The 27,145-nt window shown below is 35.9% G+C and overlaps 1 protein-coding gene across 2 annotated transcripts; it reads left to right on the forward strand.

The window, feature by feature from the left end:
- Window positions 1-2,455: 2,455 nt before the first annotated feature.
- LOC123556043 (uncharacterized) lies at window positions 2,456-25,769 on the forward strand. Of its 2 annotated transcripts, XM_053547613.1 has the most exons (4): window positions 2,456-2,629; window positions 12,208-12,384; window positions 21,983-22,942; window positions 25,255-25,769. In XM_053547613.1, exons 1-4 carry the CDS (start codon window positions 2,539-2,541, stop codon window positions 25,626-25,628), a joined length of 1,602 nt encoding a protein of 533 aa, XP_053403588.1. In that variant the 5' UTR covers window positions 2,456-2,538; the 3' UTR covers window positions 25,629-25,769. The 2 variants fall into 2 exon arrangements, with proteins under 2 accessions (XP_053403588.1, XP_053403590.1); XM_053547615.1 differs by lacking the exon at window positions 12,208-12,384.
- Window positions 25,770-27,145: the final 1,376 nt, after the last annotated feature.

The following is a 27,145-nucleotide window of genomic DNA, read 5'->3' on the forward strand; positions in this document are numbered from 1 at the left end:
AAAGTCTACAGAGGAAGACCTTATTTAGAATGATGTTTAGGCCTAGTTAATATCATTCTCGGATACCATAGGTTTACCATCAGGGCCGGCACCCTTCCCATCCATTGGCAGAGGCGTGCCAAATTGCACCTAACTATATTTGCAAAAGAATAATTATTTTTATCGAAATTCAAACCCAAAATTGCACAAGAGGCCGCAATTTCATATCTATTTTTCAAACATTTCCATGGGGAAATGTCGAGGGTACCCCCTTTCGTACCTCAAACTTGAGACAAAGAATGGGTCAGAGGCCACCATTTCATATCCATATTTCAAAATTTTCGAAGTGGAGACCCCTGACTCCACCACCCCTTAAAATGATGGGAGCTGCCCCTCCCGTATATCAAAATTTAGACAAAATAAATGCACCAATGACCACCACTTCAAACCCAGATTTCAAAATTTTCCAAGGGGAAACTCCCCTTTCCCTGACACTCCCCAGCCTCCACCCCCTTGAATGATTGGAGTACCCCCTGCCATACTTTAAAATTCAGAACAAAAAAAATCACCAGAGGCCACTATTATCTCATACTCATATTTCAAAAAATTCCAGGGTGAGAACCCCTCACCCCACTAAAATGAGTACCGGTATATACCCTTTCCTTAAAATTTAAACCAAAAAATGCACCAGAGTCTAACATTTCATACTTATTTCCAGGTGTAGATCCCATGACTCCGCCCCCCCCCCCCCCCCACCAATGATGGGTGTTTCAATCCCCTTTCCTCAAAATTTAGAGGTCACCATTTCATACCTATATTTCAAAATTTCCAGGGAGAAAACCCCATGGCCCCCATTAATATGGGAGTAACCCCTCCCATACTTCAAAATTTAAACAAAAATGCACGAGATACCACCATTTCATATATATATTTCAAAATATTCTAGGGGAAAAACTCTGAGCCCCTCCTCCCACTCCCGACCCATTACTACTTCCGCTTGGCGTCTACACGCCTCCTCGTTGGCAGTACCCCCTCACGCACCTCAAATTTAAACAGAATTGTCCCAGATGCTACCATTTCATACCTATATTTCAAATATTTCCAGGGAGAAACCCCTTTGCCCCCATTAATATGGGAGTAACCCCTCCCATACTTCAAAATTTAAACAAAAAATGCACGAGATACCACCATTTCATACATATATTTCAAAATATTCCATGGGGAAAACCCTGAGCCCCTCCCCCCACCCCCGACCCATTACTACTTCCGCTTGGCGTCTACACGCCTCCTCGTTGGCACTTTTGTTACCTCCTAAACAGTCACCCTCGAGGCCGGAAATTCCCATCTGCACCCACACCCAGTCAAAAGATCTTAAGTCATTTCAGTCCTGGCCTTTATACGGAAGAGCATTAGTGCCATTTGTATGTTATTTATTAACTCGAAAGTCTAAATTTCGATTTACTAGGTCGAAATTTCGAGTTAATATCTTGAACTTTCGAGTTACGTAATTTGAAATTTCGGGTTACTAAGTCGAAATTTCGAGTTACTAACTTGAAAGTTCGAGTAAGTAACCACAGTAGTTAGCGTTCAACTTTTTGATGTATATGCCCTGGCCAAGATTAGGTACCTGGTGTATCCATCGTGTAGCCATACAGGGTCATATGATTAAGATGACCGGGCAGCGTTTGCTCATAAAAATATTACTATTTAAACCATGCTTATTTATTTATTTATTTATTTTATTGGGTTTAACGTCGCACCGACACAATTATAGGTCATATTGCGAATTCCCAGCTTTTATGGTGGAGGAAGACCCCAGGGGCCTAAACCATGTTTAAGTCTGGAAGGTTTTCGACCTAGTTTGACCCATATGAGCCCTATATAATATAGACATACCCTAAATGAACGTGTAGTTATGAGTCTGATCAAGATCGGGTACCTGGACAGATTTAGATTTTTAGAAGGTGACCGGGAAGTATTCAAATGTAGAATATTTCCCTATTTTGACCACATCTGGAAGGTTTTCTACCTAGGTCGAGCTCCTACCACATGAGCATACTATACAAAGTCATGTAAATGAAGGTATATAATATCCTGGATACAGTTTGAAATTTGGAGTAGCTCTAGAGGCTATTGTAGGCCATACATTGATGTATGGTAGTATATGCCCCTGCATGTTCGGTACAATATAATAAATTATGGATGTGTTGATAGACGATTCCACTTCAAAGAGTCAAAAGTCGTGCATTACATTTTTGGCCTTTGACAGACGGACAGACGTTCGAATTTTGCGGATAAAACGGCAAGAAAGTAACTCGAATTTTTTTTTTCAAAACATTTTTTACGGGACAGGCTGCACTGGTAATAATTATCGATACAATGGCTACAGCATGCATGTTCGTAGTACGATATCGTAGTTACAGGGGAGAGCATCCAGAGTAGCATCGAGTTTGCGGGAAATCTACGTATTACTTATGACGTCATAGTTTTTTCTTTTGGCCGGAAGTAAAATTACTGAAAAATAAACATTAGTTTTACTGTCTATAGTTTTCTTGAATAATGAATCTTCTGGTGTTCCTAGTGGTTTCATTTTCATTGATTTGTGGTTTGAATGGAATGCGCTTGAAGCGAAACAAAGACCAGCAGAACGGTAAGTAGGAATGCTTTTTTTCTTTGCATTTAGACTTCTGTAGAAACTGTATTTTTAGCTGTCTTTATCATAATGATGTCGCTATACCATGCACAAAGGAGGTACCCTCAGACAGTGGTGTCCAATTTTATGCTGTCTCGGTGATACCTTTACTACACTTTTATATATCTTTGTCTTTTATCAGAATGCCTGCTTGTCGTTTAGAAAACTATAGAAACATTCAAAAGGAGACCTGGTCCCTTGATTTCACCAGTTTAAATTTCTCTTGGCAAGTATTTCATTACAAGAAACGGAAATTTCTTTGGTGTGCGAAACCGTGAACTGTGCGAAACCGAGTACACTTACTCTATGCTTCATGTATTGTGAATTGTTCATGATCGTCTCTACTGTAGTAGGCTAGCCTATGTTAGTCTATGACCAACTAACTCTTCAACTGGCTGTTGCAAGTAGTCTTGGTGCATTCACTGACTTCTGTTTAAATAAAATGAAGGTCAGGGCCAGCAACTTCTACCAAGCATGCCCCGACTCCGCTGCTAACCGCTTCAAAATAGGCATTTTTTCATAGATAGGCCTCAAGTTTGGCAGGAACTTCTTTTAAAAAAATGTTCCCTTGCAAAAACTCTCTTGAGTTATTCATTATTTCACTGTTTCTAGCGCAACCGATGATTTTTGGATATTGAATCATAATTATGTTGCCTTGTTGGTCAGTTTTGGTTATAAAATAATTAACATGGTTTTAAAGTGGATTTTGCATAAGTTTCATTTCAAAATGTCTACAGGTTCCCGTCGTGTGACATGGACCCCACCACAACCCATACACAAGCTCTAAATTATACGCATTGTAGTAAAATACTACAGACTCTACCGAGGTTCGAACCGCGGACCTCGTGATCTGAAGGCGGACACTCTTACCACGTCTTTAGTTTAAACATATTTATTGCATGAATTTCACAAATAACAATAGTACAGTAACCATTTTGCATGCAAAGAATATTGACGAAAGCTCATTGTACTTATAAGGTCAATCTTCTATTATAAGATATATACCAAAAACATGGCTTAAATTTACAAAACAGAATAATATTTCTTGTGCAATACATCCAATTTTAGAAGAAAATATACGATAAGAGATGTTTCTTAAAATCGTAGACACTTAACATATAAGGCTGTATTCCTATAAATCCCAAGAACAAAACAAAATATTGACAGCCTGTTTGTACATATTTTAGAAGTCACAAATAAGTTAAGTGCTAGTAAGAAAATCATAGTCACTTAACATCATACAAGGCTCTTTTATTCCTATAGTTACCAAGAAAAAGACAAAATATTTATATCAGCCTGTTCAGTCATATTTCAGAAGTCACAAATAAGTTAAGTGCTAGTAAGAGAAGTAAAGAATTTCAAATCGTGATAGTTATAAGAAAAAATATGTAGAGAAAGAAAGGAATAAATCAATAAATGAAAATAAGTGAAAAATGATGAAAATAGAAATAATCCACCTGCAGATGAACCAGTTATAACGTCTTTAAGAAGTGGCCTTATATATACCTACAACCGCTACACTCCTCTCCTCTCTAACATTGAAGGACCATGCATCAACTGAACCGCCTATAGATCAGTTTCTAGCCCGAGGCACCAACTGAACCTTCTATCAGTTTCTAGCCCGAGGCACCAACTGAACCTTCTATCAGTTTCTAGCCCGAGGCATCAACTGAACCTACTATCAATTTCTAGCCTCATCCAAATACATGAATCCGTCAAACATCCTCGTCGCCATTGTAGTAAAATACCACAGACTCTATCGAGGATCGAACCCCGGACTTCGTGGTCTGAAGGTGGACACTCTAACCACGTCGCTAAAGGGTTAACCCAACAGCAAGCTGTTGGAAGTGGCCTTATATACCTATAACCACTATAGCATCTACACTTATTATTATTTTTTATTTTTTTAAATTATTTCGATAACCTATATAAATTTGATGATGCGCTTATTGTGTTTTACAGGATTTTGATGATTATTTAAAAGAAATTAGAGAGGGCCTACGAGGGGGTATGGGGTGGAGGTAGGGGGAGGTTTTGGTGTATGGGTTTTTGGATGTACCGATTCCTTCTTCGATTAAGTGTTAACTCTGTATTTTCAAACAATATTATACAGCTCATGAAATTATTAATTTAATATATTTCAGTTTTAGTGATATGTTTTTTCCTTAGACTAGTTCATATTTTGAAAATTTGTTAAACCTAATCTTTCTACCTTGAGGGCAACAAACTACTTCTTTACAAAGCAAGTAGAGACTTGAAGACCAGATTAAAGCTGTTTTGTATTTTGACGTTCATAGAAATCTGAGAAATTAAATATTCATTTTGTACTATTCTCATTTATACTCATGTGTGTGCAGATAAACTTATATATAAGTTTAATGGCCTCCGCCTTTTTCGAAATAAAAATGGGGGCATAAAAATAGGTTGCATCCGTCCGTCCGTCCGTCCGTCCGTCCGTCCGCCCATCCTAGATTACATTTGCATACTTCGGTGGCTATAGGATCAATAGTTAACTGTACTTTTTCTTTGATCAATGTCATGCATTCCGTAAGCTTTTATGTGGTTATATTTTTCTTTCACATGGATAAAAGAACAATAGAGAGAACAAAAGAGTAGCCACATAAATACCCATATACCACATAAATACCCGTCCGTCATTCCTTCTGTTCTTCCGTCTGTCACACTTCGTGCCCGGTTCATAACTCTGCCGTCGATGGAAAGATTCTGAAATAACTTGGCATAAATGAGCCGTGTCATGAGAAAACCAACATAGTGGCTTTGCGACCAGCATGGATCCAGACCAGCCTGCGCACCCGCGCAGTCTGGTCAGGATTCATGCTGTTCGCTTTCAAAGCCTATTGGAATTAGAGAAACTGTTAGCGAACAGCATGGATCCTGACCAGACTGCGCGGATGCGCAGGCTGGTCTGGATCCATGCTGGTCGCAAAGCCACTATGTTGGTTTTCTCATGGCGCGGCATAAATGTTCCACATAATGAGACTACAGGTCATGCGCAAGACCCAGACCCCTAAAACATATCCCAAACAACAAAACCCTTTCTAGATGTACATGATAAAGGAAACTGTAGCCTTTAAAGCATGAGACAATGTGTTTTTTTTTTTAAATCATTTTCTTTTTTATTGTAACATATTTATGGAACACACTGCTTTGATCACGACGCAATTTCCCCCCTACTTAAGTGGTTACGACCCAATTATCCCCTCATTACGGGTCCCGCCGCCATTCCCCCAAAGCTTATAAAACACTGCCCCTAGCTAGGTCAAGTTACCACCTAGAGGTCAAATGTTCACACCGTCTGTTTCGTGTCTGGTCCATAACTCTGCCATTCATCAGGGGATTTTGAAATTACTAGGCACAAATGTTCCGCATTTAAAATGAGACGACGTGTCATGCGCAAGATCCACACCGCTAGCTCTAAGGTCACACCTAGAGATTAAAGGTCCACATGCTCTGTTCCTATTTGAAATGAAAATACATGTTGCTATTATCAGCATACATAATAAAAGTAGTGGAAGGTGTGCACAATAATTTTTTTCTACACTGTAAATGGAGAGAACACCGGACGCGTTCATCTGTATTCAATTTTGGAACACTACGTGTTATACTTTGAACACCGATGTTTAGTACAAGTGTTCTGTGTACGATTGGAACGCTTGATTTGAACGCCAGCATTCAATATTAGATCGCCTTCCAAGGAAAGTCTAGACATATTTTACTGTTTTGAGTTTTAATGAACTAGGGGTAAGTTATTTTACCGATATATTGTTAATTGAAGTTTCAGTGAATGCATAAAAATGAAATAACTAAATAAAAACATTGACAGGACATTTTATATGAACAGGGGCATTCATTGCATGTTCTATCTGAGAACGCCGGTGTTATGTCTAAAAATAGAATTTTTCAAGAAAGCGTATATCAGTCCCGTGAGTACGTCATCAGCAAGCGTCTCAAGTTTGGCGGAATCAGGAAACTGGAAGGATAATCCGGAATAATTTGTTACGAAGTAATTTTTCTGCTATTTGCATATCTTCTTAGCTTGAATACTTTGTTCATAATTTATATTTAAGTTCCACCCGCCAGATCTATAGTGTTTACTAGATAGATATTCCATGTAAATTCAAACAGGCAGCACTTATGTTGTTGTTGTCGTTGTGTTGCAAATGCTGAACTAAAGAACATGAAATGCTTTAACTTTTATTTTAGGTCACATCTTGAGCAGGTGCAATTGGCTGCTTATTCAAACAATGAAACTGTCTGATAGCTCTACATAAAGCGTATAACGAACAAAAGTTGAAACAAAGTTTGATCGGAATAAGAAGGGCATAGATATGTCATTTCCAGACTCCTAAAGTGATCACTGAGGTTTGTTTGTTAAAGTTAGATGATATTTCTGTTCTGTTAAACAAACTAGTACGCTAGAATCATTGAACAATACTCTCATTAAATGCTAGTATGATTTTCTGAACCTTTAGCTGGGACTTGAACCTGCTCTTATAAAACAGTGCCTGGCCTTTGGAAGTTTGAGCTGAATTACTGATTTTCATGAATAAGGTGTATGATATTTTACATCAGCATATATACCTAATTTTAATATAAAACATTATTTCGCATTTAATAGGTTTATACAACATTCAAATATCCATGTCTGTACCTATTTTAAAACAGCAAATAGTTTTATTAATGCTCCAATATTGAGAAATTTAAATGCTGTTTATGTAATGAAATCCATTTTTCTTTTGCCAGGTTGTTAAAGAACATGATTTTGAGGTCATATTGGAGGTAAAAGAAAACTCCTCCAAAATTAGTGATATTTACCAGAAATGACAAAGCAGAGACAGCCTATTTAGTAGGAAATTGTACTGCCACTAGGTGCAATAAGGAGAGTACAGTGTTATTTGCAGTTCAGTTATTTGCAACATTCTGTGTTTTCAACATTGAATATCATTCCTAAGCAATGTCTTTAGGATTCTTGCAGCAATTTGTATTTGAAGAACAGTATACAAATGAAAGTTAAGAAAATCTTTTTTTTCTGTGAGAAGTATAGAACAGTATTTAAAGGTCCAATACTAAGGAAAGTGAACATTTTAATTTCTTTTAAAAAGCACAGAACTATTTCATTTTATTGGAAAATGAAAGTTGGTATGTAGAAATTCGAAATAAATCGCAGTATATGTACAATTATTTTTCTATGAAGTATGAAGAAAGTTAAAAAGACCTGGGGGTCATTCTGTCGATTCATTGAAATCTCAACATAATACACATACATTTCTTTGACTTCCAAAGACCTTCTGTAAATTTTGACCTGCCAATCTTCATTATTTAGTGTCTTGCAGAAGTCTATGCACTGGCTATGAAAAAAATTGCCAACTCACTTTCCCTTAGTAATGGACCTTTAAATAAATGAGTTACATGGTTAAGGTATTGGGAGGATAATAAAATTAGCAGTCATTCTTTCTTCTGAAATATCATTCTGGTTTGTATTTTGCTGAAATCAAATGCAGCAGTTCAAGATAGAGAATAGTTTTCAGTAATGCTAATACCACTGGTCTCTTCTGAGCAGAGAGATTGACATTTTTCAAATAATATTACTGGGTTTTTCAAAATAGTGTTTTTGGTACTGAGCAGGGACATATTTTACAAAATGGACTTACTGTTATTGAACAAGTTGATTGACATTCTCAAAATGTTACTATTAGTTCTGAGCAGACATGTTGGTATTTTCTAAATGCAATTGGGACTGAGCAGGTTTTTAACATTTTACAAATGAAATTGTATATATATATATTATTGCATATTACAGTAATTCATAAATAAATGTGTACTTTCTTATGTTCTGAGCTGTATGCAAGAATAAGATAGTAGTATATCTTTCTATATTATTGTATAAGTCTGTCAAGGTTATATCTGGTCGAAATGTTGGTTTTGTGCCACTGATGAAATAATTTTGTAACTAGTATTTCCAACCTTACCTGATTTATTTGCTTTGGGAAAAAGTCATAGTCATGTGCCAGTGTCTTTTTGTTAAAAAAATATCCTTTTGTGCCACTGATGAAATAATTTTGTAACTAGTATTTCCAACCTTACCTGATTTATTTGCTTTGGGAAAAAGTCATAGTCATGTGCCAGTGTTTTTTTTTGTTAAAAAAATATCCTGAATTTTTCTTAAGTACCATTTTATCTTTGAAACTTGGATTATGACCATCGTCTATTTGCAGGAGTACAAAATTCTGTCAATATTTTTTTCATTATGGTAATTTTTTACACAGTTTCTAAAATTTTTAGGACAGGGAACACTTTTACAGGAAATTATGTACAAAGCATAATATCTTCTTTTATGTTTTTATGACAGTTTTTTTTTCAGGTATGTTTAAAATACAACTAAAGAACACTATACATGTACATAAAAAGCTTGTAAAATAGTCAGATTAAGTAGTTGCACATGATGTTGGTAGTTTTTCTTCAAAATGTTTTTTGAAATAAAGTTGTTGTTTTTTTCAACTGTAAATGTTATTATGTATAACAAATATCCCTTAGAAAAAACATGTCTCTTATCCAGTGTTCAAAACTGAATGCAGTATGTTCAACTTCTTAACGTCCATGTCTTTGAACATGTTCTAGGCGTTCAATATCTGTTGCATTGGAATTGAACACGTCCGGAGTTAAACAAAAGAACACCTGGGTGTTCGCAGACTGTTCATTTACGAAACTGTAGGTGTTACCAATCTGAACACTAACATTAAAAATAGAACATGTCTGGTGTTAAAAAAGAACAGCTGGCTGTTCATAAGGTGTTCCACAACAGAACAGCTGGCTGTTCATCGGGCGTTCTTTCTTTGCGCAGCTAGTGTTAAAAATTTGAACACTAGTATTAGGATTTTGAACGCAAAGACACGTTCAATATCTGTTGCAAATTGGCGTTCAAAGCGTGTTCAGTTCCTTAACACTTACATTTACAGTGTAGGTAGGATGTAAATTGTGAGACAAGTGAACAAGATTTATCAATGATCAAAAATTCCATTTATATAGGAATTGTCCAAATTTGATCAAGGTTTAATCTATTATACCCGAATTGATGAACTTAAGCGCTGATTATCTCACGGAAAATTCTGTCGGTGGTAACGACATTTTCGGCACTTTCTGAAATTGCTAAAAAAAATATGTACACATATTCGTGATTGTATATTTATAAGCCATCCATCCAAATTAGAATATTTGTTTAATTACGTGACGATATAATAGCGTTATTTTCATAATGGCTCGATCTGGGATGCAGTATACGATTAGAGTGGAGTTTGCAAGTTTGAATCTCACGAGGCGCGTAAGCGCCGAGTGTGGTCCGATCTTGCAAACTTCGCGTGAGCCTTATACAAAATCCCAGATCTAGCTACTGTTGTAATGACCCTTTTATTATATAACTCCACCTTTTTGTTTGTTGTTTTGTTAATCAGTGCTTAATATCGATGTTAAAATAGAACTGAGTGAATTTTAAGTTTTATGTGCATTATCTGTAGAACTGTGTCTGGTCATGCATATTAAATGAAAGTAGTCCGGCAACATGCCTCCACCTCCACCGTTTTGTTTGCTGTTTTGTTAATCATTGCTTATCGATGTTAAAGTAGAAGTGAGTGAAGTTTTATGTGCATTATCTATAGAATTGTGTCTGACCATGCATAAATGAAAGTAGTCCGGCAATATACAATACAAAAGGTGCAATACGGAATTTTTTCCTGCCTGTTCTCATTTACTTGTGAAATACGAGCCGAACTTTTGACAGCATTTATATAGGCTATTATTTTCCGCATTTATCTCGTACTGCTAAATATAGCCACCGATATTAAATCGCACTTATTGGCGAACTCCAACATCGCGTTACTTCCCCTTATCGATACAGTAGACACTGCCGCCACGTATAACTTGGGTTGGCGGTATTTTTAGTACAGTAATGGCAAATGGCAAACTGCAAAACATAGATATATATGAATACTTTTATCATCATGTTCATAAAAGTTGTGGCATAAATGTCAATTTGCCTGTAGATGATTGCAAGCGTTTGATTGATTTAGGCCAGGCGTTTCAAAGTTGCAAAATGGCGGTCATCTTGGATTTTGGTGGTCAGAGTGATTTTTATTTCAATATAAATTGCAAACATATTTCAGGCATAGTATACTGAACAGCAAAAGAAACTATCCAGATGTATACCTGGTATATTTTGAAATAATAAAAAAAAAAATTTCAAATTTGAATAGTTTCTTCATACCAAAATTACACTTAAAGATCTTCACGTGATAAATTTTCAAAAATCAATCAACCGTGAAGTCAGTAGTCCCACATAACCGCTTGAAAGGCTGTATCTTCTGCGCGTCATTTGCATTGTAACATCCCAATTGGGGGCTCGCGCTAAATTTGATTCAGTTGTGCGGTGCAACCAACACTATTTTTTTAAGGTTGTAATACAGTTGAGGTGTTCCGAGGCCTGCATAATTCATTTATTAAAGTTGTAATACAGTTGAGGTGTTCCAAGGGCAACGTAATTCATTAAGGTTGTAATACAGTTGAGGTGTTCCGAGGCCTGCATGATTCATTAATTAAGGTTGTAATACAGTTGAGGTGTTCCGATGCCATCGTAATTCATTAAGGTTGTAATACAGTTGAGGTGTTCCGAGGCCTGCATAATTCATTTATTAAAGTTGTAATACAGTTGAGGTGTTCCAAGGGCAACGTAATTCATTAAGGTTGTAATACAGTTGAGGTGTTCCGAGGCCTGCATAATTCATTAATTAAGGTTGTAATACAGTTGAGGTGTTCCGAGGCCTGCATAATTCATTAATTAAGGTTGTAATACAGTTGAGGTGTTCCAAGGGCAACGTAATTCATTAAGGTTGTAATACAGTTGAGGTGTTCCGAGGCCTGCGTGATTCATTAATTAAGGTTGTAATACAGTTGAGGTGTTCCGAGGGCAACGTAATTCATAAAGGTTGTAATACAGTTGAGGTGTTCCGAGGCCTGCGTGATTCATTAATTAAGGTTGTAATACAGTTGAGGTGTTCCGAGGCCTGCATAATTCATTAATTAAGGTTGTAATACAGTTGAGGTGTTCCAAGGGCAACGTAATTCATTAAGGTTGTAATACAGTTGAGGTGTTCCGAGGCCTGCGTGATTCATTAATTAAGGTTGTAATACAGTTGAGGTGTTCCGAGGCCAACGTAATTCATAAAGGTTGTAATACAGTTGAGGTGTTCCGAGGCCATCGTAATTCATAAAGGTTGTAATACAGTTGAGGTGTTCCGAGGCCATCGTAATTCATAAAGGTTCATAAAGGTTGTAATACAGTTGAGGTGTTCCGAGGCCATCGTAATTCATAAAGGTTGTAATACAGTTGAGGTGTACCGAGGCCAACGTAATTCATAAAGGTTGTAATACAGTTGAGGTGTGAAGGACCATGGGAAAAACAAAACTGTATGGACTGTTGATACTGTTAGGTCTATATATTATGTTTTCTAAATGTCCTGTTTCAGAGTGTCCCAAAGGATTTGAAAAGTTTAAGAAGCACTGTTTCTACCTCAGCAAGGAGAAATTATCTTTTAGTGATGCCAGGAAGACTTGTAAACAGATGGGTGGTCATCAAGTCTGGATCTCCGATAAATGGAACACAAAAAAACCGAAGGAGAAAATTGTTGTCCAATATTTGTATTGTGAGTATCGTCTGTGGTTAGGGACCTCAAACTGTTCTGTAGGGATAAAGCATTTTTTTCGTGTTAGATCTATAACGTCTGCAGAATCCCGAGAGATTGGTTAGTGCCCGAGCCTATAGGGCGAGAATACCAATGTATCCCGAGGGATTCTGAATATGCTATACACAAAATGAACATGCGCTAACGATATTTAAGAAATAATATATCTCATCCAGTGATTTGTCGTTTATTAAATCATTGTTTGGAGTTCAGATGCGAAGGAATTATATCACGAGGGCGCAGCCCGAGTGATATAATAATACGCATCTGAACGACAAACAATGATTTATTCAAGAGCAAATCACTAAATGGGATATATTATTTCGATTCTAACACGATACCAAGGATTTTAAGTACATCCTTGACGACATTCATTACGTATTTGCCCGTTTTCAATCGGTTTCTTTTCCAGCGCGCCACTATGCCGTTTGACGCCATGACATAATCATTGTGACGTCAGAACAGTGATTTGTTGTATAATAATTCACTGCTCTCTGCCTTCTTTGTTTAATAGGAAAATGAATCGGATCGTGTTAGAATTCAGCATAACGCGCGAAAATAATAAAGATAACATGGTGTAATAGCTATATTTCATATCTTGTAACTGGATGGTAATATTTAAATGAAATTTGGTCACTTTAAAGACATTCAAAATTAAAAAAACTTTTCACCGAAAGATTTTTCAAATTTTATCACTTTTTGGGGAGATAATCGGTATTGAAGTTAACATTGATGCCTATGGGAAATATGTAATTTCTTTAATTATGAGAATCTGAACTGGAGTTTCGAGAAAATTTTGCGGTAGAAAGCTGCATTATATGATTCTGATACAAATATCAAATAGAAATCTAAAATTTCCCGTAGGGAAAAGGAGAAAATCACTTTTTCTAGTTTTCAGGGGAGATAACTCATAAAAAAATTATCAGGGGAAGTAATCTAAAGGAAATTTTTGAGAACTTCGGTCACTATATAACTTGTCAATATGCACCTTATTTCTATCGTTTGACATTTTTAAAGCTTACGTTTTCAAGTTGTATGTGAGCTTTCGGTGAAATTGAGGCCTATTACACCATGTTATCTTTAATAAATGAATATATTGACGTCATTTCTATTTGAATGTTCCATTTTGGGGCCGTAATACGTTTACGCTTTGCCACGGAACGCGCATATATAAAAAGGTGTTATAATAGCACGTGAGCGCGAGAATCTCTGTTAATGCACGTTTTCCCCTTGTTAAAACATCCCCAAAAAGTGTCAAGAACAGCAGTTTTATGCAGAATTCTATATTCATCTCTCTTTTCTTAGAAAAAACATGATCCTTAAATATACTTTCTCAACTTGAAAATAAAGCTTGCGCTGAGCTATTTTTTATATCATTCTGCTGATCTCAAACCGATTGCTTTACAAGTATCTCTATTTCGTTGATTCAGTACGAAACGCCTCGTGGTTTGATAACTTCTGTGTATCTGAACCGTGATAAATAGATGACAAGCCACATAAAGATTTCATTTTTTCAGAGTAGTAATTAACTGGACGTCTTACGGAAATTGACGTCATAATTGACGTCATAATGCTGTCTTACCAGTCCGATTTTCAATCGCTGTTTGTAGCAGAATATTTACAGCTTGACCTGCTTCTTTGTTTAAGGAGCTAGGTTACCTTGTTACCAGGGTTAATTCAAATATGTTAAACCGTAGCAATTTATTGTATTTCGTGTAAGGTAATGTTTTAGCTGCTAGAATCTCAAGTTCGTTTGTCTCTGTCCCTTTGTGTAGAAGTTTTATTCAGATTTATCCCTCCAAAGATATTTTATATTGAAAGAAGAAGGAAAATACGGATATTTAACACTTTTCAATGTGTCTGGTCTGCGTAGTTGATTTTTTCAGTAGGCTATGCGTGCTAGCTTTCTAAAATCAGCTTAAAATGAATATGTCGGCTCGTGTTTCCATAGTAGCGCATTTTGTCTCATTTTAAAACAACTATGTATGATAGCAGGTTTTTCGACGGCTTCAATGTAATTCTGTTAATAATCAACATGGACTATTTAGGGTAATATTATTAGCAGAATACTCAACACTTTACATGGTGCCCTATTTACCTTAACGTTTAAAGTAACCGTGGCAATAGAAATTTTTGAAATTAAGAAATAATTTATAGCAGAACAGTGCTTTATCACTATGTATGCACGATGGGCGGTTATACGTCGGGCGTAATAATCTAAAATTATTTCGGACGACGTATAACCGCCCGAGTGTATAAATAGTGATAAAGCACTGTTTTGCTATACATTATTTCGATTCTAATATGTTCTTTATTGTAAAATTTATATCAAATATGATGGAACTGTTTCTTCGCGCAACATGGCGCCAGTAGTAGGTATTTGTTAAAACACGCTAGGACCGGAAACGGTAATACGTCTTGCAACAGAATTCATTTCGAGCGAAAGATATTGCGAATTATTCAGCAAAGCGAATAACTAATTCAGTATGTATATAAATTAATCAAAACATTTGTGCAATGTGACATTTCGTTTAAAACATGTTATTAAGTAAAGTATTTCATGAAATTTGAAAGCGCTGTTTCCTGTTGCGTACATGGCGCTAAATATCACGTTGACGTGACGTCAACATAACATCGTTGTGATGATTAAAGCATTGTTAACCATATTAGAATATCTTATATTTAACAAATAATCAAGGCCTTCGAGTTGTTTATCGTCTGATTTACCACGGTCCAGAGTTCAGGTGCGTAGGAATTGAACCACGAGGGCGTTAGCCCGAGTGGTTAAATACTGAAGCATCTGAACGATGAACCGTGGTAGATTAGACGATAAATCACAAGAAGGCCTTGATTGTTTTCATTCTGACATGCTCATTGAAATATTTTAATAAATATTATGCTGGACTTCATTTACCCGAGGAGTAATGTATCGGACGTCATACGGCAATTTGACGTCATAATTGACGTCATAATGCTCTCTTACCGGTCCGCGCGTCAACTGTTGTTTATCGCAGAATATATAGAGTTTGATTTCCTTCTTTGTTTAACTGGAAATCAAACCGAGTCATGTTAGAATTTGCCTTTTATCGTAATTTCTTTGAAAAAGATTAAATAAAATTACCTTTCTCGTTTCTCGTTAATATAGCTTCAAAACATTTTATTTCTAAAGTAAGCCTTAGTATACGGAAGAGCATTAGTGCCAGGTGTATGTTATTTATTAACTCGAAATTTCGAGTTACTTATCTCGAAATTTCGAGTTACGTATCTTGAAATTTCGAGTAACTAACTACAATATTTTTCGTTGATGTATAGGTCCTGGCCAAGGTTAGGTACCTGGTGTATCCATTGGGTAGCCCTACAGGGTTTGCTCATAGAAAATATTTAAGAAATAATATATCTCATCCAGTGATTTGTCGTTGAATAAATCATTGTCTGGAGTTCAGATGAGAAGGAATTATATCACGAGGGCGCAGCCCGAGTGATATAATAATACGCATCTGAATGACAAACAATGATTTATTCAAGAGCAAATCACTAAATGAGATATATTATTTCGATTCTAACACGTTACCAAGGATTTTAAAGTACATCCTTGACGACATTCATTAAATATTTGCCCGTTTTCAATCGGTTTCTTTTCCAGCGCGCCGCTATGCCCCGTTTCGATGTAACTCATTGCAGACTTGGAGCGGTCTTCTGCGCATGCCCGAAAGTGATTATCATTTGTAGCGCACGGCAAAAATATGCATATTTTTGCATGACTGCATGCATTTAGTGTACAATATGCATAAACTACTCACTAAAGGTTAGGGTTAGTATCACTATGGTTACAAAATATATACATTTAAGATATTTTCGTTCAAATTTAGTTTATCCGGTATGTACCGGAGTCTGTCATTTATACCGGCGCTCCAAGTCTGCATTGAGTCACAGTCATGCCGTTTGACGCCATGACGTAATAATTGTGACGTCAGAACAGTGATTTGTTGTATAATAATTCACTGTTTTCTGCCTTCTTTGTTTAATAGGAAAATGAATCAGATCGTGTTAGAACACCATTTAAACCATGTTTATTGATTGATTTTGTTGGGGTTTAACCGACACAATTATAGGTCATATGGCGACTTTTATATTGGAGGAAACTCAGATGCCTAAACCATGTTTAAGTGGGCCATTCTAATTTTTTTAGGAACTCCTGTCCCCCTATTGTTTTTTCTACTTTTGATGACAAAAATGAATATAAAGCATGTTAGTTACCTTTAGTAATACATATGTGACAGATATCAGTTGTTTATTTAAGAAATAATATATCTCATCCAGTGATTTGTCGTTTAATAAATCATTGTTTGGAGTTCAGATGCGAAGGAATTATATCACGAGGGCGCAGCCCGAGTGATATAATTATACGCATCTGAATGACAAACAATGATTTATTCAAGAGCAAATCACTAAATGAGATATATTATTTCGATTCTAACACGTAACTAAGTATTTTTAAGTACATCCTTGATGACATTCATTAAATATTTGCCCGTTTTCAATCGGTTTCTTTTCCAGCGCGCCGCTATGCCGTTTGACGCCATGACGTAGTAATTGTGACGTCAGAACAGTGATTTGTTGTATAATAATTCACTGTTTTCTGCCTTCTTTGTTTAATAGGAAAATGAATCGGATCGTGTTAGAATTTAAGTTTTTATTGCATTTCTAATATAAACTTTCTTTTATCATGACCAGGGATAAGGAAAACTACGTGTCCCTCAACTGGGCGTGACTTCAACAAACCGATTTAATGCATACAGGCAATACTTATTAGCTAATTTCAGTGGACTTGTTTGCTTGAAATAAATTTATGAGCTACTTGCAAGTAACATCATAAAAATAACTGGCATAGAAATTACAAAAAATATTGACTTTCACCTGTCCCTAAATTTTACATCATTTCCGTAACCCATGTGGAATCCCTGTGATAGCTGAACAGATTTAAGTATTTATTATCTTTCAAAGGGGTGTCATAGAAGAATATTGTGATGTTTTCATTTTAAGAACTTTGTCTTTTACAATATAAAATGGAATATGTATATTCTGATGGCCAGCATGTTTTATTTTTAGTGAGAATATGTTTTGTTTGTCATTACCGTAACTCTTATTTTAGCCTAATTGCTGTATCAAGATTTAAGAGCATTACACCCACTTGTAGATTTTGCGTACATGGTTCCACACCTTGTATTTAAAATACTTAGTAGTGATGTGTCAAAATGTAACAATTTGTCATTTCCGTAACTGTCATTTCCATAACGTGGTTGTTACGGAAATGACATTTTGTTATTAAAAACAGAGATTTCATTACAGAAAACAATTCTTCGATTTATGTTTTATACAATTGTTAAAAAGTGTTTTTGGAAACTTTACTTTAAAACGGAATGTTAATGTGAAATATAGCGCCTGTTAACCGTACTATATTATTTCCGTAACTCTGGTTGCGAGCAGATCTCTCATAATCTGTGTAAAAATATTTTTAACCTTTGAGACACGTTTGTTCTGCAAAATAATGTTTTCAATGGTGTTGACAGATTCAAGTGTGTTCTAGTTAGAGGAAATTGTATCTGTGGTTAGGGTAACGACAAAGTGTTTGGAAAGGGCAAACAAGAAACATATTTAAAATAATTTTAAAACGCTATTTTCCCACTATGGATTAGTTTTCTACTTAAGAATCACCATCTGTATGTCTGTATGTGGCTAAACCAAAATTTTCTAAATTATATAGCGCAAAAAATTATCATTTTTTATCAATAAAAGTTAAAGAATTAATAGAATGACCCAAGTCTGGAAGGTTTTCGACCTAGTTTGAACCCATATGTCAATGAAATATAGACATACCCTAAATGAAAATGTAGTTATGAGTTTGACCAAGGCTGGGTACCTAGACAGATCTAGATTTTGGGGAGAGGTCATAGGTGTCCGGGAAGTATTCAAACTTAGAATATTTCACTATTTTGACCATATCTGGAAGGTTTTCGACCTGGTCCGAGCCCCTACCACATGTGAACATACTATACATGTAAATGGGGGTATATATCCTGGATACAGTTTGAATAGCTCTTGAGGCTATGGTAGGTCATACATTGATGTACGGTAGTATATGTTCAAGTCCCGTTCAAATTTTGCGGATAATAGGACAAGATAGTAACTCGAAATTAAATAAGTCGAAATTTCGAGTTACTTACTTACTTACTCGAAATTTCGAGTTAATAAAAAAAAGCGCACCTGGCACTAATGCTCTTCCGTATTAGTAAGATGTTCGTATTATTTGCTTCTATTTAAACTAATTTCAAAGCTTATTATCTGACTTTTTTATGAAAAAAAAAAAACCCTTGTGCTTGCAATTATTGTTCTCGTGGCTAGTGTTGAAAATTTGACGTTTAAATAGACGAAACTGCATTGCCAACGCTTTTGAATTTTTCAATTTAGAAATATAGGTTTCGGGATTCTTTTCCATGGTAACATTAATTTAATTCAAGAAATCACTATTTTCTACTGAATTAGTAATAATTTTAGAGCATATTTTAAGTATATAAGTACCAAATCATCAATGGAAACGGAAGAAAAGGTATTACAATCAAACGCCCAAATTTTTATTTGAAAATTGCGGTAATAAGTACCTTTCTAGTCCAACTCGTGACGTAATTATCACTTCATTTCATTTGAGTCCCGTGACGTAATTATCACAGTCTATCTATTTTCTTACATTCCTCAATTCATTTCAATATAGCTACACAAATGTCGCAAAATATTGATCATTATTAAGAATAATATTTTGGCAAATAATGGCTGTTTGAAAATAGTTCAAAATAAAATAAAAACTGCTCAGGATCGGCAAATCCATGAATGGCGCTAGCGATTCTTGTTTAATTTGCCGATCCGATTCTGTCGTTCATTTCGAATGAACACCGAAAAAAAATCATTTCATTTCTTAATTGTCTTGAAAGCACAGAATTCTGAGCAGTTTTTATTTTATTTTGAACTATTTTCAAGCAGCCATTATTTGCCAAATAACACCGAAAAAAATAGTTTCATTTCTTATATTTACATTATATTTCCTTTCCACTTGTAAACAAGATAATGTTATAAGATTCTTTCACTGGTTGTAGGTGCAGATGGGAATTTCCGGTCACGAGGGTAACTGTTGAGACGGTTACGAGGCTCCAGCCGAGTAACCGCGTAAACAGTTACCCGAGAGCCGGATATTCCCATCTGCACCTACAGCCAGTGATATAATCTTTTTCTTGCATACCATATTAAACAAAGAAGAGTAAAAAATAAATTCAAACAAATGATTTTCTTATAGCACTTTTTTTTATAGTAGCGTATCAACAAAGCGCGAGAACTTTACGTCCGTAAACAGGAAGTACGTCATGACGTTACAAAGACGAAAACAACGTAATAGTTCCGGTTTTGTTTTATCATCTGCAGTGAAACGTTATGTTATTTCCGTAAAATGACGTTTTTTGAATCGAGAAATATGTTATAAGGAACAAAGAGGAACTATCAAGGTATTTGATTTTTATCCCGTTTTACGTAAAACATTATTATTACTACACACATCTTCTGTACATATGTAGTTCGTTATACGTCATTTACAGCACGAGAATCATGGGGGTTTTCCTGCACCGGTGAAATCACCAGAAATCACAGTCTGGTATGCAAGAATATGAATTGCACATATTTTGTGGCATTTTATATTAAAATCAGTTTCCCGGCCATTCCGTTCACCAGACGGAACAACTGCGACGTCATCTAAGGAACGTTCTCACTGACTAAAACAGCGGTCGGTTATCACTAAGCAGCGATGACGTAACCTTCGCGCCTTTCCTTTTGCTGTCCATACGAAACGAACGCCATAATTTTCAAAGGAAAAGAAAAGGGCAAACGTAAATATAAGCTATTAATTTTCACGTTTACTGACATGTAATGTCATGACGTTGATGACGTCATTTTAAATCAACAATGTTTTGTAGCGTTTCTGCGGTTATTTATTCTTAATTCCCGCATTATTTAAGAATTCTAATATGACTAACAATGCTTTAATCATCACAACGATATAATGTTGACGTCGCGTCGACGTGATGTTTAGCGCCATGTATACATCAAGAAATAGCGCTTCAAATTTGATCAAATGTTTTACTTAATAGCATGTTTAAAACGAAATTTCACATTGAACAACTGCCTTGATTAATTTACACATATATTAAGTTGGTGATTCGCTTTGCAGAATAATTCGCCATCTTTTGAGCCCAAACTAAACTCTTCCGCAAGTTGCATTTCCACTTCCGGTCCTGGAGTGCATAAACAAAGAGCGTGACGACCTAACAGTGTGCGCCATGCATGCGCGAAGAAACAGTTCTGTCATATTTGATCTAAATTTTACAATAAAATTCATATTAGAATCGAAATATATTTATAGCAAAACGATGTTATAACACTATTTATACACTCGTGCGGTTGTACGTCGTTCGAAATAACTCACTCGGACTGCGCCCTCGTGAAAGTATTACACCCGGCGTATAACCGCCTGTTTTGTATAAATAGTGATAAAGCATCGTTTTGCTATCAATTATTTCTTAAATAATATATCTCATTTAGTGATTTGTCGCAGAATAAATCATTGTTTGGAGTTCAGATGAGAAGGAATTATAACACCAGGGCGAAGCCCGAATGATATAATAATACGCATCTGAACGACAAACAATGATTTATTTAAAAGCAAACCATTAAATGAGATATATTACTTCGATTTTAACACGCTACCAAGGACTTTTAAGTACATCCTTGACGGCATTCATTAAATATTTGCCCATTTTTTAACCGGTTTCTTTTCCAGCGCGCCGCTTTACCGTTTGAGGCTATGACGTAAAAATTGTGACGTCAGAACAGTGAATTGTTGTATGATAATTCACTGTTTTCTGCCTTCTTTGTTTAATAGGAAAATGAATCGGATCGTGTTAGAATAAACTATTAAGCATCAGATCAGATACAGGTTAATGATTTTTTTTTTCAGAAAAGATAAATATACAAACATTTAGTTTGTCGTAAACATTGTCGTAAATCCTCGCCTTAGCTTCCGGTTGGGCTTGCGCGCATACAAATATTAAGGTAACCTACCTCCTTAACTGACTTTCAAATCAAGTCATGTTAGAATATAGAAGACATCCAATGGCTATCTTTTAATAAAGTATTTTAATTTAGTTAATTTAACCTTACTAAATGTATAAATTGATTGTGTATGTAGGGCTACATTCATAATTAAATGTCATGCGGTAACGGCTGATTGCTTAAAAAATTCATTTTTTTAGTCACTGTCATAAAAAAGTATATATTTTCATACCGTATTCAGTCATATATAAAGCGTGTATTATTTTTGACCTAATACATAGTTTTGTTAATACACATAAACTTGTTAATTTTGTGTTTGCATAAACTATATGTAGAGTTTGTTCATGTGTTTGGATATGAAATTTGGGACTATAGTGCATCTTTAATGTATTGTCTTTCGTATTTTCAGTATGTAATTACAGAGAGAACATCTATCACCCTAATCCTTACGTTTGGTTGCCAAGTGTCAGAAGCGGTAGGCATATAAAGTTTATATGGATTGATTCCGGGAAGTATGCCACGTGGTTCATGAACAGGCATGGATACCACTTCCCCGCCGAATTTTCGTATTCAGACAGACCAGATCTTTATATATCTGCCTTTGGACATGTTATGGGTTGTCATTATCGTTGTAAGCCATTACAAGCGTTTTGTGAAGCAAGCATGGTAGCTAAGAATCACACGACTTCGGAGCCAGCTGAAAATATAAAGAATCCCAAACAAACTAAACCGAGAAAATCGAATCCAAAAGGCAGGAAAAATAGTGGTAAAATATCTAAGCCGAAAAAATCGAATCCAAAAGGCAGAGAAAAGAGTGGTAAAAAGTCTAAACCAAGAAAACAGAAACCACGAGGAAGAAAAAAGAGTGATAAAAAGTCTAAACCAAGGAAACAGGAACCACGAGGAAGAAAAAAGAGTGGTAAAAAGTCTAAACCAAGAAAACAGAAACCACGAGGAATTAGAAAGAGTGATAAAAAGTCTAAACCAAGGAAACAGAAACCACGAGGAAGAAAAAAGAGTGGTAAAAAGTCTAAACCAAGGAAATCAAAACCACAAAGCAGAAAAAGCAACAGAAAACAGTCCAAGTCAGAGAAATTGAAATCAGCTGACGGAAGAAAGAGTAGCAAAAAAACTAATCAAAGTATATCAGAACAAACTAAGGGGAAAAATGCTACCTCATATCCTGTTTCAGAGTGTCCCCAAGGGTTTGAAAAGTTCAAGAAGCACTGTTTCTACCTCAGCAAGGAGAAATTATCTTTTAGTGATGCCAAGAAGACTTGTAAACAGATGGGTGGTTATCAAGTCTGGATCTCCGATAAATGGAACACCAAAAAACCGAAGGAGAAAATTGTTCGCCAATATTTATATTGTGAGTACCGTTTTAATATTTCCTCGCTATTCATCCAATAAGATAAGATTCTTACAGTGGCTATAGATTCAGATTATAAGATTATTTCACTGGTTGTATGTGCAGATAGGAATATCCAGCCTCGAGGGTAACTGTTACAGGCGGTAACGAGGCTCCGCCGAGTTCCCGCGTAAACAGTTACATTGTACTTGGGAGCCGGATATTTCAATCTGCACTTACAGCTAGTTATAGAATCGTTTTCTTGCATACCAAATTCAAGAAATAATAGAAAAAATAAAATCAAGCGAACGACTTTCTTTTAACAACTACTTTCCTACAGCAGAGTATTTAAACAAAGCACGGGGAATCAATGTCCGTAAACAGCAGGATGACAATGTTTAGTTCCGGTTTGTTTTATTGCTTGCAGAGTAACGTTATGCATTTTAACTAAACTAACTTTTTTTTTTTAAATCGAGAAATCAAGGTATTGGATTTTTATTCCGTTTTATGAAATAAGCAATAAATCATTACATTAATCTGCCGCTACATGTAGTATCACGTCATTTACAGCACGAGCGTCATTTTACAACCCGGGTGTAAGGTGGAGTTTTCCAACACCGGAGAAAATACCGGAAAACCCCGTCTGGTATATGTAAGAATGGATTATCCTACTCGAGGGTAACTGTTTTGGGGGTAACGAGGCTTTGCCAAATAACCGGGTGAACAGTTAACAGAGAGTCGGATATTCTCATCTGGGTAGAATCTTTTTCTTGCGTGCGATATTCAACAAATAATGTTACAAATACAAACAAATGACTTAACTCGAAAACTTTACATCACGTCCGTGCACAGAAAGTACATTATGACGTGCACAGGAAGTACATTATGACGTTACAAGGACAAAAGCAACGTAATTTTAATAGTCCCCCCGTAAGATAATGTCTTTTGAATCGAGAAATATATTATAAGCAACAAAGAGGAACTATTAAGGTATTTGGTTATTATCCGGATTTACGTAAAAAAGATGATAATAACTGCAGGAAATTACTACATATATTTAGTCCTATAGCTCGAGAGTCATCTTACACCCTGGAGTGTAAGATGGAGTTTTCCAGCACCGGTGAAATCACCAGAAACCCCAGTCCAGTATGCAAGAATAAAATAATTGTGAACCTTGATTTCAAGAGATACCAGAGTATATGGTTTGATTCACATATCTGTACGTCGGTCTGGAACGGGATTCGAACACTGGCCTCTGGATTGACAGTCGAGCATGTTACCTGGCTGTAGAGCAACGGGTCCATAAATTGACCATAATAATATAAAAACACAGCGAGCAGCAACTCCTCCCGCAGAATACTATTTCGTGCAATGCATGCGCCAAGAAATAGTGCAATGCCTGCGCCAAGAAATAGTGCAATGCATGCGCCTAGAAATAGTGCAATGCATGCGCCAAGAAATAGTGCAATGCATGCGCCTAGAAATAGTGCAATGCGTGCGCCTAGAAATAGTGCAGTGCGTGCGCCAAGAAATAGTGCAATGCATGCGCCTAGAAATAGTGCAATGCATGCGACTAGAAATAGTGCAATGCATGCGACTAGAAATAGTGCAATGTGTGCGCCAAGAAATCGTGCAATGCATTCACCAAGAAATAGTGCAATGCATGCGCCTAGAAATAGTGCAATGTGTGCGCCAAGAAATCGTGCAATGCATGCGCCTAGAAATAGTGCAGTGCATGCGCCAAGAAATCGTGCAATGCATGCGCCTAGAAATAGTGCAATGCATGCGCCTAGAAATATTGCAATGCATGCGCCTAGAAATAGTTCTATGCATGCGCCTAGAAGATATTCAAACACTCCGACTTGGCTTTGCGTCACGTAGAATAACTCACTCGGGCTACGCCCTCTTGATATTCCGCATGGGTATAATCTCTTCGTCGTGTTTAAATATTTATAATGACATGGTTGTGCTATAGTTGGACTTGAGTCTGTTGCAAATCAGTGTAATGTTCTGCTGGTTTTTGTTTTGTTTTGTTTTGTTTTGGTTTTTTTTTTGTTTTGTTTTGTTTTTCAAATAAGTACAACATATTTATAGAATATACAATCAATGTGCTGTTTACTTGTGTAAAACAAAAAATAGTTAAAAATGTATCTAAACATTTGTGCTGTGAATTCTGACTCAAGAAATATACTGAAACTTGCGAATTTTAAGTGTAACACCGGTTTGTCATATAATTTCGTTTAAATATATATGGAGGATATTACACGAGTGTTTCTGAATATGAAATGTGGGTCTATAGTACATTTTTATTGTATTGTCTTTCGTATTTTCAGTATGTAATTACAGAGGTAACCTCTATCACCCTAATCCTTACGTTTGGTTGCCAAGTGTCAGAAGCGGTAGGCATATAAAGTTTATATGGATTGATTCCGGGAAGGATGCCACGTGGTTCATGGACAAGCATGGATACCACGTCCCCGCCCAATTTTCGCATTCAGACAGACCAGATCTTTATATATCTGCCTTTGGACATGTTATGGGTTGTTATTATCGTTGTAAGCCATTACAAGCGTTTTGTGAAGCAAGCATGGTAGCCAAGAATCATACGAAAGCGAATTCAACAGACAGAAAAATGAAACAGAAACGAAAAATAGATTCAGGTGAAAAAGAAGATAACAATGATGATGATTATGATGACTATAAATAAGAAATAGAAGTTTGATCTCAACAGCATATTAACCCGAGAACCAGAATAGTTAATCAGTCATCACTTGTTACATATATGCTTGATTTTATTTAAATTTTTTGATATTTGTAAATCGGTGAATATAAAATGTATGTAAATAAGTTTATTGGTTTTGTTGACAATGGCACAATTTAAAGTCAAATAGCGGCTTTCATGTTTTTAAATGGGGGATGAAGATCTCATGTGCTGTTCTTGGCATTCTTGCATAAAAACTACTTTTTTTCACTGGATCCGCCCATGTATTAACGGGAGAAAAATCGTGTGCAAACAAGGCAATTCACGTGCTGTTAATACCCGATTTTTATTTTTGAAATGCTTTCCCAGGGACGTATATGTAATTCTGCGCAGATTGACATCTGGTATCTGCGTCTTTTTTCTTTCATAGAAACCTCTTCTTGAAGCATTAAAGATGCAATCTAAACCATAGAATGTTTTACTGTATCAGTAACTAACGCCAAATGCGCTGCCCCCAACATTGTACGTACTCGTTTCTTCCCTTGTTTACTCCCCTTTTAGAACTCGGCGTCAATTCAGATTTTGTAGACAACCGTGAATGTTAAAGAAGCGCGTGTTTACCTGTGCGATTCTTTGTTTTTAGGTATCATATTTATGATTTTGGTATAGTAGTCGCAACTTGACCGCGATGGTTGACCTTAGGCTGATTATTCATATCGATTACTTCATTATAGTAATCAAGGGTGCTTAGTGTAGCCGTGTATATTTATATTGAATTAGTTTGTATACATTGCAGTATCAAAGTATATATACTTACATTTGATCAGTTAAAACTTTCCAATACACTAATTTTTATCTACATAAATTTATATTTCCTTTTTCTCGCGCAGCTTGATCCCGATGGTTGACCTTTGTATTATAATACACAATGAAGCACAACCTTATTATTGAAAAGGAGTGTACGTAAAACACGAACTACATGAGAAAATGGAAATATAAATTTGTGTAATTATAAATTAATATTGGAAAGTTTTAACTGATCAAATTTAAGTATACATACTTTGATAGTGCACTGTATGAAAACTAATTCCATATAAGTATACATGGCTACCATAATCTCCCTTTATTTCTACAATGAAATAATCGATATGAATAATCAGCTGAAGGTCAATCATCGCGGTCAAGTTGCGACTACTATATCAGTCGGTATGTTTTTATCTAATTTCTCGAAGAATTTATATAAACAGCTTAGAAACTTGACACTACGTTCTTACTCATCCGTACTCCAACTGCGTGTCCGTACTCAATATAACTCGAATGTAAAGTTATTATATCTTGAAATTGTGATCGAGTCCACCAAATTGTGAAATGATATGAACAATTATTGGTAATTTTATGTTTGTAATAATGAGAGATAAAAAATCGCTTAAAAACCTTCAGGATGTGCTTTTGATAGTGTTGTTTATTTCCGGGCCCTGGATACGGATATTTAAAACATGTTTACCGTTTCCAAGAACAACTGG

The sequence above is a fragment of the Mercenaria mercenaria genome, chromosome 7 (assembly GCF_021730395.1).
Source record: "Mercenaria mercenaria strain notata chromosome 7, MADL_Memer_1, whole genome shotgun sequence".
Classification (NCBI taxonomy): Eukaryota; Metazoa; Mollusca; class Bivalvia; order Venerida; family Veneridae; genus Mercenaria; species Mercenaria mercenaria.